General features: G+C 39.4%; 1 protein-coding gene across 4 annotated transcripts in view; it reads right to left on the bottom strand.

The window, feature by feature from the left end:
* The window catches only part of PDE1C (phosphodiesterase 1C), a 302,251-nt gene that overhangs the window by 104,197 nt on the left and 182,374 nt on the right, over positions 1–15,680 (bottom strand). For all 4 annotated transcript variants that reach the window (XM_040644120.1, XM_008686465.2, XM_008686463.2 and 1 more), the window contains one exon: positions 1,345–1,458. In XM_040644120.1, the coding sequence (XP_040500054.1) occupies positions 1,345–1,458 (114 nt within the window). The remainder of the gene's footprint in view (positions 1–1,344; positions 1,459–15,680) is intronic.

Genomic DNA, 15,680 nt, shown 5'->3' with positions numbered 1-15,680 from the left:
TTAATGCTCTGGCGGTAATCATATTACAATATATAAACATATAAATCAATACATCGTACAACTTAAAGTTACACAAGGTTATATACATCAGTTATAAATAAATAAAATAAATCTTTAATAAAAATAAATTTAAGATAAAATAAAATAAAAATATTTTTAAAAATTAAAAATTTAAAAAAGAAAAAGAAACACTTTGTAAAATATTACCCAAATCACATCAATCCAGTCCTCTGAAGTAATAAACCAAAATGATGCCAACTGATATTCCTTCTAGTTTGATAGAACATTACAGAAGTGTAAATTCTAAATTCAAGCAAAATTTCCAAAATCATGCAGTTCTTTATTTGAGCTCAGTGATGTAAGTCATCTGTAAGATATGCGTAGCTGATTTTTCAAACTTGTTCATAGGTCAAACCACCAGAAGAGAACATAAGTAATAATAAGTTACAATAAAATGTATTTTATACTTATATTAAGCCCACTAAAAATAAGCAGTGTAAACAGATGTCAATAAAAAGAGGTTTTTTTAAAAAAAGGTTGTTGTTTTGTTGTTTCCTTTAGACACATCAAGCGGCAGGCAGGTGAGAAAAGGTAACATTTGGAAAAAACTATGATATCAAATTTCCTTAAATTAGGAACCAAGCATGTCACCAAAAACTAAAACCACATGCATACTTCTTAGATTACTGGGAAATCCAGGACACTGGAATCTGGCATAGAGAAATTAAGTCTGATAGACGAGCCTGTCTGAATTAGGAAAGACAAGAAAAGCCTTTCAAATTCACCACGTCAACATTTTTCGAAAGAAAAGCTCTTTTGCTACTTTCAAATGCATTTGGTGACGGGAAGTGCTTTAAAACCTTTGGGTGATTCAGGTGTGAAGAGTCTATTAAGAAAATCGGTAACATACAAGATCGCAGGAGGAATCCTGGGTCCTTAAGAGGGTAAATGCTTTACTGTGACTTCAGGAGCCTTCACTTGCAGACAATGTGAATTAACACATGAACATGATTTTTAGGCTGAGGCTAACAGTGCGCAAGTAATTCAGTGGCACTCTATACTTGATAAGACATCTTACCATGTTTTTAAAAATCGCTTTTTCTCCTCTTACATTATCTCACTTCATTATCATAATGGCCGTGTGAGAAAAGTTCAGTTAGCTCCTTTCTCAGATGAGGAGGCCCAGAGGCTAGGAGAGGTCCAAATTTTGTTTTGCGGAAACGAAAGCTCCACCACCCGTCATTTGAGCGCCGCCCCATTACAGGCCAAGGGGGACATTTCAGAAAAGCCACATAACAGAAAACTGACCCTCCGTGCACTAACCTCTTGTCATGTTTTGCTTACCTGGTTTCATCAATGTACACAGATTCAAGCACTGTGGCTGCATATTCCAAATTCTTCTTAAGATCGACCACCGAAGCCTCGCCTCTCTCTAATTGTTTGACCAAAGACCGTAACCTAGGGGGAAAAAAGACACAAGTAAATTAGAATAGAGGAAACGAAGAATAATCCTACAAGTACAGCGACACATTTTAGAGCCGTAGAATATTTTTATTTATTCCAATTTCCCTGGAAGGAAAATACAAATCTAATGATGGAGCTGACCAGTATTTCTCAAAGGAGCAAGTTATAAAAGAAAGACATGCATGTTTGCCATTGTGGAGCAAGAACAAGCATGTTCTCATCCACCAGGCACTGACCACCCTCAAGATTTCCTAGATGTCTTTGATCTTTCTAGGAATTCCCTAAATTAGCAATGATTTTGCTGCTTCTCTAATTTCAATTTTTTTGTTCTAATTAGGTATAGTAAAGCATGAGCAGCACCAAGATCACCAAATACCACTTGAGATTCTGCTACGTTGAAGATTATATTGTGTTTGTTCAGCAGCGACCAGCCTCGTGAGCCTTCATGAGCACCTCATTGTCAATGGGTGTTGCAAGACAGGTGAGAAGATTCAGAGCTCCAAGATACCCACAGAGGGCTACATAAGGAATACATGAAGATAAACTATTTTCCTGGACAGGAGGAATTCCTCTAGGGGCAGATAAATACCCCAGCTTTAAGGGAAAAAAAGAGGGGGGGGGCTAGATGATAAACCAAAGTACTGAAGACAAGATCTTCCCCCCTGCTAGTCAAGCGTTCCAGACAGTGTAAGAGAAATGATAAAACATGCTCTCTTATTTATATCAACATTATCCCTACAGAGAAGGAGTTAGTATATATGAGAGCAATAAATGACAACAGATGATCAAAGTCCAGTAACTGAGAACATTGTAAATACCAGAGATGTGGAGGCTAGACAACTCCTCAGGCTGTTTGACAGCCAGCAAAGAAAAGAACAGAAACTTTGAGGACAACCTTGGCTTTGAGCCCCACATCACAACATATTAGCTGTGTAATACCAGGCAAGATATTTAACTTCTCTGAGTGTCAGCTAGAAGACAGAGATCCAACCACCAAATTTTCTAAGTTGATGTAAAGATTAAATCAAATTGATATTAATATAATCACATCAACCATATGGGTTTTTTTCTAGCTTTATTTAATATAATTAACATATCACATTGTGTAAGGCGTACAACACGGTGATTTGATACACATATATATTGCAAAATGATTACCACAATAAGGTTAGTTAACACATCCATCATCTCATACAATTATAACTTTTTTCATGGCGAGAACACTTAAGATTTACTCTTAGCAAGTTTCAAGTATTGTATCACTTGCTAACTATAATCACCATGCTATAATCACCAAAACACATCAGATCCCCAGAACTTATTCATCTTAAAACTAAAAGTCTATACACTTTGACCAACATCTCCCCTTTCCTGGTTGTTTTCATAAAGGCAATTGTTACCATTATTGTCATTGTTGTTATTCAGTGACCTTGATCATCACAGGCAACCAGATGGGAAACATTCCAGCAATATACTTAAGATTAGTATCAAGTCTCCATCTCCCAAGGCTGTTTCCACTTTCCTGACTTCAAAATATCCTCACAATTTGTCATCATAAGAGAAAATAGTTCACTTCCTGGCAAGGTGTAAACTACTCCCCTCCAGATCTGCATGAAAGTGGTCAACAATAAAGATGGAGGAAAAACTCTGGATCAACCTTAAACAGTAGGATCAGCCATATAAAGGAAGTTCCCAGGAATTTCAACGACGTAAAATACAGAAGAAATTAGATTGAGGGTGGTCACTACTGACTTGTGAATCTCCAACATGTAACAGGGAAATAGACCGAGGAAACCAGCAGAGGCCTCTATGGGCCTGGAGGTGAGGATCCGCCCTGTGGCTCCCACTAGCAGCATTAGGAAGTGTTCTGGGTTTCGGGGTCAGCAGGACAGGGAGTTGGCATGGAAGGGCTTAGCAGTCACTCACACAGAGTGGATGGCCAGTCTGCCAAAGAATGGGGAGATTGTAGCTGTGAGCCCTGAGAGCTATTCCAAATAAGGATTGGAAGCTCTTTAGCAAAAACACATTCCTGGCTAAGTTTGCCTCTAATTTTGACTCACCTCCAGGGGCCCAACTACCCCCAACCCGTCTGGACTCTCAACTGGCAAAGTGAAATGAGGGTAAATTTAAGAATTTTTAAAATTTTCTCCCTTCATTTAGGGCTTGAAGATTCTACCGGGAATTGACATGACTCTCTAATAGGACCCATGTCAATTCTCAAAACCTAAGAGGAAAACGACAAAAAGTAAAAAGTGACTAGGCAAAATATAAGACTAACAGAAATAAGAACCAGATGATCCTGTCCACCTATAATAGGGCTTCATAAGAAATAAACAAACTCAAGCAGCTTTAATCAAGTAAGTTTTCCTAGACTGAAGAAAAATCTTTATAAGCAGATGAAAAGGGATTAGATACAACCAGAAAAAAAAATACATAAAAACATCGAACATATGCTGTTGAAATTTTTTATTTCAAGAATAAAGAACTTGCAAATCTTAGAAAATAAAATACATGACTTACAAAGTAACAGAAATGTAAGTTGGCCATAGAATTCTACCATGTCCAATACCAGGAAGCCATTTAACAGTTATACCATTTTTTGAGAATAATGTGGTGTAATTTAAGACATCTACGCCTATAGCTATATTTAGCGGAATTGCCAACAAATATATTCTCAGGTGTAGACAAGTTCAAAATTTCATCATTAATATGATTTTCCAAAAAACAGAAACAAATAACTTGAAGGCATATTCTAGAACAGTGATCTTTCAAGGGTGGGAGTAGATTCCTGGGTCTCCCATTAAATGGATTGTGGATTTGTGACCTAGATTTAACAAAGCCCGTCTTTACAAAATAGACAAGTAGTTTCTAAAGCTTTTTTAAAAGTGGCAGATGAAATATAATGCTAATTATGTAAGGTCAAGTTAAATATGAAAATGACTGATACTTCTTTGCCTAAGAGAAGCTCCTATTCCCAGGAGAAGGGCTTCCTATGTCACTTTCATGAACTAAAAGCCAATTATAATCAGTCAGAAACAATTGAGATGATCAAGAACATCACACGGAGTATCACTTTGAATCCATGATTAGTAACGATTCCCACTCCTGGGAAAGCACAATATCAGAGCAGTCAAGTCGAGAAGAGCTTCATATCATCCTGGGATCAGGCAGCAGGGCCCTAGGCCAAAGCAGGAGTAAGGCGCCCAGGGAAAGCATCACCTGGAATCCCACTCAACAGTTCAGATCACAGCACCGAAAACCCTGGAAAGTCCCAGGCTCAGTGCCACAAGTAGCAGAAAATCAACAACGTAGGGCTCCATCCTGATGTAGTCACCACTAGTAGCAGACAGACACCGGGCACAACCACACTTATGTAGCCAGTGTGAAGGTCTGCCCTGACAGAAAGTTGCAAACAGAAGCCATACCAAGGGGCTTCAACAAATCCAGAAAAGAAATAATACAGAATACAGTACCGTCAGGATGCATAAGACATACTAAAAATTCATATCTACTCCCATTTCTCTGGTTTACGAGATGAGCAAAAGATTCTATCAATACGCTGGAAGACATAAAGAAAACCCAGAACACACCCACTGTGTTTATGGAGAACACCCAGCTGACAGTCACCTCTCTTTATTCAAGAACAGCTAAACAGAAAAGAAATATATATCAGCAAAAAGATCCAGCATTAATGAACACAGAGAATACAGCACTCAAAATGCAGAGAAAGGACTCACTTTTGAAAATAAAATGTACTAATGGCAACAGAAGTAAATTTTAGGGAACATCTACTTTGTGTTCCATAAAATTCAGGAAAACATGGATCTGTGAAACAAAGGTAAAAGCTGAAATCATAAGGTAATAAAAAGCAAATATACTGAGACAGGAAAAGAAATTAAAAAAGAAAAAATCATGGCAATAGAAAGCCTACATGAACTTAGGAAAAAAAAAAAAAAGTAAATGGTGACCGACTTTTTAGATACCCAGCTCCTATTTGGACTGGCCCCTATCAGATACAATCCATACCTGTCCCTGTCTATATAGCTGCCGGCCATATCTGTGGCTTTATGCCTTCTGCGGCTGCCACACAAGCCCTAGAAGATTCCAGATGTCCTTATTTTTAAGTATTGTTGAGCTTGAAGACCGCGTTCAGGTGGGTGTTCCTCCATTGGTCCCTCAGTCACCCACCCTCTCCTCTTTATCCCTCCTGGAACACGATGCCCTGTCCTTCCCTACCTACTACCTACCTCTTGGTGACATTGTTGCTTCACGGATGGGAGGGTTTCAAATTAGCGCTTTCACCACTGCCACCAGCTAGACTCGAAAATTTAAAAAAACTTCCTGAAGTTTCTGGGAATAGGGGGCATCCTTCCTATTTTCCATCACAGTACAGGTTTTCCCTAGATCTGAATCCATCTTAAGAAGGGTTGTCTGAAAACAGCCATGTTCTAAAGTATCTCAGAGCCATGTTATCAAGTATGTTTGTTAACCTTGGGGAACACTAGCTCAGGCAGGCAAGCTCAGATGCCTTCTTTTGGGCTCCTCGTGAAATCTGTCTGGATATTTTTGCATGTGGGTTCATTTCACCTAAAACCCAAGGACAGATCCCATGGTAAGTTGCACCCCGTAACCAGCTATTTAATACTATTCATAAGTAATTTTGGTTCGGGCACCTAAAGGAAGGGAGGGAGGGAGAAAGTTGGAGGGAAAAGGGAAATATACAACAATAACAATAATAAAGTCTGTCTTCTGAGTGACTGTTCATAGTTCCCAGCACTCCATCCATTTCTGTCACCGTGGCTGCCAGATAATAGTTCCAATATAGAAGTGCAATACCATTTTAGGAAGAGCTTATGCTTTCACACTTTGGCAACGCGCCTCTCTTTTGGATAGTGCGTAATTTCCTTGTGGATGAGCCACGGCAGCTTTACGGGAGTCCTCCATTTCCCTGCAGAAACTCTGTTTTCTACGGCTTCTCAGCGACAAGGCATATGATGAAATGCTGTGTTTCTTCAGTTTTCTGTGCCCTCAAGCCCAGGGCAAGTCCTGGATGCTGAGTTACCTTGAGACTACGCCATTACGTGAAATGCATAAAAGCGTCAGAAGAGGGGTTACCTTGAGTTACCTTGAGACTACGCCATTATGTGAAATGCATAAAAGCGTCAGAAGAGGGGAGCTAAGGAAGAAAAGGCTGAACACTGTATTTTGGAATTTGAAAGGCTATTGGAGTAGAAAAGAGAACGTCGTCTTTTTTTCCCACAAAGATAATTTCTAGGACCAGTGGGGTTAATTTTATTAGGAAATAATTTTTTCTTTTTTTAAGTACGCTCCACACCTAGTGTGGAGCCCAACGTGGGGCTCGATCTCACAGCCCTGAGATGGAGAACTGAGCTGAGATCAAGAGTTAGACACTTAACCAGACTGAGCCACCCAGGCGGCCCAGGAAATAACTTTTTGACGCAAATTCATAACCCAGAAAATTGCCCCACAATGGACTAGGCACTACTCCCCACCCAAGTGAGATCCTGCAAATCCTACAATACTATGCTTTGAAAGCATACACATGCATTGAGCTTTAGACACGACTACAAGGAAATCATCAGAAAAGCCTACCGAGCAAAAATAAATTGTAATAAAAAGCCAGGAAACATGTTTTCTTATATCTGTCCTTTCTGCCCAAGGTCATTCCCTCTGAGAATGGTTAGTAGCTCCTAAAATGCCAGAGTGGCCAATGATGGCTGTTATCTCAGACACGCTTTGTTTAGTTTGAAAGAACGTAAAAGGGAACTGGATCTTTTAAAACACTTCCCGTACATGTCCCAGTGAATCATGAGTCCTACAAACTCTTTTGAATAAAAATCTCAATGTTTCAGTTCATCACATCCGAGTATTTGTAAGGCAAAGGCGTCTCTGTGTACTTTTCACACACCTGTTTCCTCCATGTCACTCCCATCCCGCCACTTACCTAAACGCCATAGAAAGTAAATTAAAACAATTCCTCCACATGCGATACTCTAAGTGACCTTCAGACTTATGCTTTAACGCCATCTGAGTGTTTTTGTGGCGATTTGTTTGTTTTTATAATTAATTAAGATGGCTGCGCTTGAAACACTCATTCAACATTTGCTGCTGAGTTCAGGCATTGCTTTCTGAGTTCAGGCACCGTGACAGGCTCGAACAATCCAAAGAGAGAAAATGCGGTGCTTTCCCTTAATTAGGGAAGATGAAGGCTAATCGGCACCTACCATGAGGCACAGCGAGCATGATGACAGAGGTGACAAGGGTGTTAAGAAAGCACGAAGGAGGGGCGCCTGGGTGGCACAGCGGTTAAGCGTCTGCCTTCGGCTCAGGGCGTGATCCTGGCGTTGTGGGTTCGAGCCCCACATCAGGCTGCTCTGCTGTGAGCCTGCTTCTTCCTCTCCCGCTCCCCCTGCTTGTGTTCCCTCTCTCACTGGCTGTCTCTATCTCTGTTAAATAAATAAATAAAATCTTAAAAAAAAAAAAGAAAGAAAGAAAGCACGAAGGAGAGGAAGGTACAAAACACAAGGCCCTCGTTTGAGGAGATGACATTGGAGCCACTGGAGGCCACATAGGTATCAGCCAGGCAAGCAAGATGGGATTTAAAAAAATGGCGAACTCTGGACTGAGGGAGCAGCCAGAAGACTGTGATCCACTCAGGGAATTCCACGGGTAGCTGGAGCTTAGGGGTAAGGGATAAAACTTTAGAAGAAGGCAAAAAGAAACCAGACCCACAGAGGAGAGGAGTGCAGGTACTTAATAAGCAGGAAAATCCTATACATTTTTGTTATACTGAGGCTTGTCTTGTAGCCTGAACAGTGCAGTATGAATATAATCTCTTATGTGACAGCACCGTGGTAAGGTGTTGCATGAGTCTGGTGGTAGTATGGATTATTGCTTTTAATAATTTCTGAAAAAGGACTTGTTTTAGGCATGTGGTTTCCTGATGTAGTGAACTCCAAACCAAAAGCAAGAACACCATCAAAACGATGACTGGCAAGAACAGACTCGTTATGTAACTTTTCCCTTTTGCTAATCTCATAAATAAAAGACAATTTTGTTGTTATGGCTCCCAATTACACATGCTTAGGCAGACGTTCAAATAGATTTAAATAGATTATTGGGCTCTAATTACTCTTTCACTTAAGGGAAAAAAACAGGGGCCTAGGTGCATATCTGTATTTTTATATACCTTTCTATATAAGTTATTAATTAATAAAAAATAAGGTTATAGAAGACTTTAAATAACATCATTAACAAAATTGATATAATTGAACATGTACTGAAAACTACACCCAGTTGCAGAGTACAATATTCTCTTCAAGTGCACATGTAACAGTTTTCAAAACTGACCATATGCTGGATCATAGTGAAAATCTCAACAAATTTCAAATAACTGAAATCAGATAATGTTCTTTAACAACAGTGGAACTCAGCCTGAAATCAATAATAAAAAAGTGATTTAAAATATTCTAAATGTTTGGGGGTGCCTGGGTGGCTCAGTGGGTTAAGAGTTTAACTTTGGCTGAGTTCATGATCTCAGGGTCATGGGATCAAGCCCCATCTGCTTCTCCCTCTGTCCCTCCCCCACCTCGCCCATGCTCTCTCTCTCATGCTTTCTCTCAAATAAACAAATAAAATCTTTAAAAAGAAAGAAAGAGAAAGAGTGAAGGGAAGAAAGAAAGCAAGAAAGCAAGAAAGAAAGGAAATACTCTAAATGATTGAAAATTTAGATTTCTTCTTCTATATAACTTCTAAATAACCATGGGTCAAAGATTAAATGAGAAAATAATTCTAAATGTTAATGAAAATATGATACATCAAAACTTGTGGCATACAGGTAAAGCAGTGCTAAGAGGGAACTATATTAGAAAAGGAGAAAATCTAAAAATAAGTGATTATTATCCATCTCAAGAAATTAGGAAAAGAATAAGTTACTCCATCTCAAGAAACAGAAAAAGAACAAGTTAATCCAAAAAAAGTAAATGAGAGCAAAAAATAACACAGTATACAAAACTTCATTTAGTAGAAAACAAACTTATGCTTAGAAAACCAACAAAGCCAAAATAATAACAACAACAACAAAAATTGGGGTACCTGGGTAGCTCAGGCCTTTAGGTGTCTGCCTTTGGCTTTGGTCATGATCTCAGGGTCCTGGGATCCAGGAAGCCTGGGGCTCCCTGGTCAGTGGGGAATCTGCTTCTCCTTCTCCTCTGTCCCTTCCCCCCTCTTGTGTGCTCTTTCCCTCTCTCAAATAAAAAAATAAAATCTTAAAAAAAAAAAAATCAATAAAGACAAAGCTAGGTAAATAGAGAAAGCTTAACTGAATATTCAATAATTGAAATAACTGAAAAGCTAAATGAAATGGATATGTCAAATAAGAATGATCAAGACAAAAGCAAAAAGCATAAATAACCAAATATCAGAATAAAAGAGAATATTACTACAAATTCTACAGACATTTTAAAAAGTACTAAAAAATATAAATACTTTTGTGCAGATACATTAAAAAATTTAGATGAAACTTTAAAATCCATGAAAACTTATCAAAACTGACATAAGAAAAAAGATACATTATAAAGACTTCTGTATCTATTGAAGAAACTGAATCCACAGTATTTAATATTTTACCACCAGGAAAACTACAGTGCTAAATCACTTTATCAATGAATTCATCTAAACCATTCAAAGAGGAAATAACACAATCTTCCAGAGAAAAGCAAAAGAGGAAACATTTTCCAGCTCATACTCTTGCTTCCAAAACCAAATGAGAATGTTATAAGAATTACAGACCAGTCTCTCATAAACATAGATGCAAAAATCCGAAACAAAATTTTAGCAAATTAAATCCAAAGATAAATAAAATGGAAAGCAAACACCAAGCACTCTTTGCAAGAATGCAAGGTTGCTTTAATATTTTAAATCAATGAATAAATATTATTCATTATTTTAATAGGAATGAAAGAAAAAAGTCATAGGATATAATCGTCACAATAGATTAAGTATTTGCGGAAACACCTATTTAGGGTAAATATCTTCCCAAAGAAGGAGGAAAAGTGAATTTCCTTAATCCGATACTAGGTCTTTAAAACAAAAATGCTACAGCAAACATCATCATACATAATACTGAAATACGGTAAGCTTTCCTGTTGAGCTAGCAAATATGGGGACATGTATTACCACTACTTCCCTTCAAGCCTGTACGGGAAGTTCTCACCAGCTCAAGAAGGAAAAGAGAAGAAATAAAAGGTATATGGACTGGAAAGGAAAAAATAAACTGTCACTACAGATGAAATCATACACAGACAGGATATCTAAAATAATTTGCAAAGAAAGTATTATAATTAAAAGGTGAATTTAAGTAAGGTCACTGGATAAACAGCAAAAAACAATTAGAAAACAGTACTACTACAAAAGCATCAAAATAAAAAGTAGACGGAAATAAACCTTACAAAAGACAAAAGAACTCTATAGAGAAAAACTGTAAGATATTATTAAGAGATATCTAAATGGCCTAAATAAATTGAAGAATAATCCACATTCATAAGTTTAAAACTCAGTATTTAAGAAATATGAATTCTGCCTAAATTCATCGATAGACTCAGTGTAATCCCAAACAAATTCTCCACAGGTCATCTGGTGGAAACTGACAGGCTGATTCCAAAATTTATTTGGAAATGCAACCAAATATACCCAAAATGATTTTGAATAAAAAAGAACAAAACTGAAGAACGTATACTCCCAAATACCAAGACTTACTATAAAGCTTTGAATTCTGGGCCGGTGTCCCTCCTCCACCTCACTATTCCAGCCTTTTCCTCTCAACATCCAGCCGGTATGTGTAAGGATGTGCACCTGTCCTTTTATATTAATATAAGCACAACATAAGTAGGCAAAGGGAAGCTGCCACAAGAATAAATAAAACAGCTAAATATAAACTGCTTTGGAATTAGCCTGTTCTACGTGTGACCGTTCTGGGCCATCAGCATGGGCCCATTCTTTGGATGCCCACTCAAAGGCATCGCTACATACTCTCTTGGTTGCTGTTCTGATGAATATTTGAGTTCCTTTTGTTTTCATGAAGCGTCACCATGGAACATACCTGCATATTCAGTCTTTCCCTACTTTGTATTCTACAGAGTAAATCTCCTTGCAGGACGCATGTGTGTGGGTGAGACAGTGAGTGAGTATGTGAGTCCACGCATGCCAGCTCACTGACTATCAACACTAGAGAGAAAGCGTTGTCCAGTTCAAGAGAAGCCTTATATTTTGAGGGTATTTCAGGAGGTATTTTGACCCAGGGTTAAAGTTTCAATTCATTTTGAGTTTACAATATTGACTGTGTTCCTGCGGAGTTCTTGTAGTAATGCAGTGATTTAGAAAGAGGTCCCCGCTAGTCATTCTTGGTCTTCTAGAGAAATATTTCTTAAAAACCAGTTTATCCCTCACTTGTTTTTACTATCACTCAACTTGCACATTCTGTTAAAAGGAGGTAGTGCAAAAAAAAAGAAAAAAAAGAAAATGTGCAAGATGCACAATTATGCTAGGCAAATCTTTATTCCTGAAAGAAAACACTGCCTCTCTGAAGTATGACTCTATGTGGGCAGAGCTTATGAGGGAAGGATGCCAACCCACTTTATTGGCCAGCTTTCTTCAGGAAAAAGAAATACAAAGAATGAAGAAGAAAACCCAGAGCATCATTCAGAATCCACCACAGGCCATGCTGGGGACTCTGCAGGGGGAAGGAGATAAAATCCTGCCAGGCTGCCAATAGGTACGTTCCAGAAGCCATTTTTCATTTGCAGCTATTCATGTGCAAAAAATCGCCATCACTTCTCTCTGTGGATAAACATGCCACTTCGAAAACATCTGTTTCGACAGACCAAAGCAATGAGAAGAACTAAAAACGTCTTTGAATGGCGGTAATGAGAAAAGGAAAATTAGAAAACGTAAGAGGAAAGTCTGCAGGAAGATTTAGGCAGGTTGAAGCAACACACAGATACATTTCTCTACAGCTTAAGAGTCAACCCAGCTCCATGGCTCCCTCGTTTTCCTTCCTCGAATTCAGTTCCTTATTCAGTCTGAATTGCATTGTGTTGATATGATTATCCGGAGAAGCTAAAGCTCACTCACCCAGCAAAATCACAGAAATTCTACCATACTAGAAACATAGTCTATTTTAATAAGATAAATCCAAGATCACCTTTCCCCCCCACTTTTGGTTTTCTTTTCTAACAGAAATAAATAAAATTAATTCATGGATAAGAAACTACAAAGAATGGCTAACAAGATGCTGAGTTAGCCCAGCTCCCTTCCTTAAGATTAATTCCAGAAGAATTGTAGAAATAAAATAAAAATAAAAAAATAAACACACATCCACACACAAGAAATAAAAAACAAAACTCAAAGAAAACTGTGAGACACTCCCAAGGTGAGTCAAGGGTGCTTTGTGTGAGGACAGTGCAGTGCGTGTCCTTGGGCTAGGACAGGAGGCAGCCCCACCAGGCCCGGGGAGGAAATGATAGGAAAGGAAGTGTTACAGTCTGCCACTGTCCCCTCCCTTCCACTTCTCCGAATCCACAGTGGCCACCCCCATACCTCTGGTGACTCAGAACTCTAAAGGTCAAGAGATTCGGAAGCATTCAATCGAGGTTGTTTGTCCCACCTTGTGGCTCCACCAAGTTGGACATAGGTTCCAAGATGGCCACAGAAGAAAAGAGAAGGACACATGTGAGAGGGTTTTATGAACTGGGCTGGAACTGGAATTCATCACCGCTGGTCATTTCCCATTGTTCAGAAACCAGTTGCATGGCCACATCTTTCCAAGAGAGAAGCTGGAGGATGTAGTCTGGCTGTGTGGGGGGTGAGGGAGCTGGTTTGCTGGAGAGCCAGTGAACCTCAGCCACAGCTAGAACAAGGAATCCTGTCATCTATACTTGTTTCTCCTTTTAACTCTTTTCTTCCACCTGCTGAGAGGATCAAATGGGATACTGTATATTAAAGTGGCTTAATAACTTTATAATCCTACTAAACTGAGAAACATAATCATGCGGATTATGAGATAACTTCCCAAAATTTCTGATAAAAGTGAGATTGTTCTCAAGGAAATTATCCTGACTGAAAAAAGTCAATCCCAAAGGTTACATATGAGAGGATTCCATTTGTACCATGTTCTTGAAATGACAGGATTGTGAAATGAAGGACAGGTTAGTGGTTGCCAGGAGTGGGAGGGGGAGGAGAGTGGGACAGAGACGGGAGCATGAAAGGGAGCCTGTGATGATGGCACTATCCTGGATCCTGACTGTGGTAAAGACCTACATGCGTAAAAAAGTTGCACAGAACTAAACAGGTGTGCACACACAAGTACAACTAAAATGGGGGATGAAGGAAGATAAGCAGATTGTGCTCATGTCAATATCCTGATTGTACTGCAGTTTTACAAGATATTTCCACTGGGGGAACTGGGTAAAGAGTACGTGGGAATATCTCCATATTATTTCTCATAATAATCTGAATCTATCTCAAAAGAGAACGTTTAATTCAGAAGAAGGGACACAGCCCTCCAGCTCAATGGAATATTGATGATAATAGGCTGGACTTACGTTGTCCTCACACGGCTGGTTTTACAGGGGTCTCTTTGTTGATGTGACCTGTATAGTATCTACCTCCGAGATCCTTCTGTTTGGTTTCAGCAGAGGAAGGGAGAAATGTTCACGGGTGAGCTGTTAACTGTCTGATGGCCTTGGAGAGGATCCAACAAGGGCTTTACAGCCAGTGGTGTTCAGAGCATAGTAAGAACCAGGGAAAGACTCAAAGTGATTTCATGCTGGAGATTCTCAGGATCAGCCGAAGAAACTGAGATGCTAGTGGATGGTCGGCACACTAACAAGACGAGGGAAGAAGAACCCCAGTGACCTTCCTAAAGGGTCCCAGGTTCCACTTTTCCTGGCCACCGTCCCTGCGGAGCTCTGAGGTATGAAGCGACTTCCCTCCCTACATTTCTGCTCTTCCTGTCCAGCTCATCCTCAGAAGTGTTTCATTTGAGGGTGATTTCACTAAGGCAGGCTGACCAGGGAGGAGGGTCTGTGAAGAAGGAAATTCCGAGCTAGGCATGAGGCTGATGGAGTGAGCGTAAGTAGGCAGGGGTGTGAAAGAACCTGTCACAGCGATTGTGTTGTATTGTACAGTCGTTTCCAATCAAACAGGAAACCAATTTGCATATTATTAACATTTGAAGTTTGTTTTCCACATAATTACCATTCAATTTCCTGCCAACTGTAAATCATTCTGTAATAGCTTTGGGGTGGGGGGCAGGTAGGGATCTGGACCTGTAGTGCATTATCATTCAGTCTGTCTGCTCTAGCACATTCTAATAACTGAATGTGTCAAAAGCCACAAGCTTCTCCATTCTTTTGCTAAATATTAATAAAAAAAAAAGAGTTGAGGAGACTTTTTATTCAGGCATTATCATCTATCTCTCCAACATTACCTCCCTGACTTTGTACTTGAGGGCTGAGATTTGTTCCACTCTCTCTTCTGTTAGAATCGTGCCCCCCACCCTCTGTGGCTGGAAACACAAGCTTGCTACAGCGCCGGTAGCTAAACAAGGTAAATGCTAATCCAGGACCCAACTCCCATCACTATTTAGGAACACAGCTCATCCTCTGCTAGCGATTTTCTGTCAGAATTTACAAGGAGACTTGATTTACAAAGGAATTAGTAGTAATCATGGCAAATACTGATGGATCACCAGGGATAAAGTACTCTGCTTACCCCAAGTAAATTACTCCTCAGTGTTCACGGTGGTGATTTTCACGATTTAAAAATACTGTCCAGTGCTTTGGATTTCTCCCCTCACGAGCAGTGTGAGCCTCAATGGCACCAGGACTTCCTCATGTCGCATTTTAGATTTTTTAATGACACTTGAACTTCTGTGGTGTTGTAATGTGCTTTATTATTGAATGTGAAAAGAAGAACTCTATTCAGAAGAGCTTTGTTGAGCTTCAGACTCTGGCTCAGAACTAGAAAGAGGAGGCAACAGTCCCATCCAGTGATTCTCTGTCAAAGGAAACAGAGACACAGAGGGACTCACAGAACATTCAACACTCGATCCTGACTTTGGAAGAGTACGTGAGGTCTGTCAAGTCTCCAGGAAGCGGCGGCTGCAGTCACACCTACGCTATGGAGGGTTTCTGGAG

The sequence above is a fragment of the Ursus maritimus genome, unplaced genomic scaffold (assembly GCF_017311325.1).
Source record: "Ursus maritimus isolate PB19 unplaced genomic scaffold, ASM1731132v1 scaffold_3, whole genome shotgun sequence".
In the NCBI taxonomy this organism is placed as follows: domain Eukaryota; kingdom Metazoa; phylum Chordata; class Mammalia; order Carnivora; family Ursidae; genus Ursus; species Ursus maritimus.
Note: the sequence above shows the minus strand (reverse complement) of the source record. Positions and strands in the feature narration are given on the sequence as shown.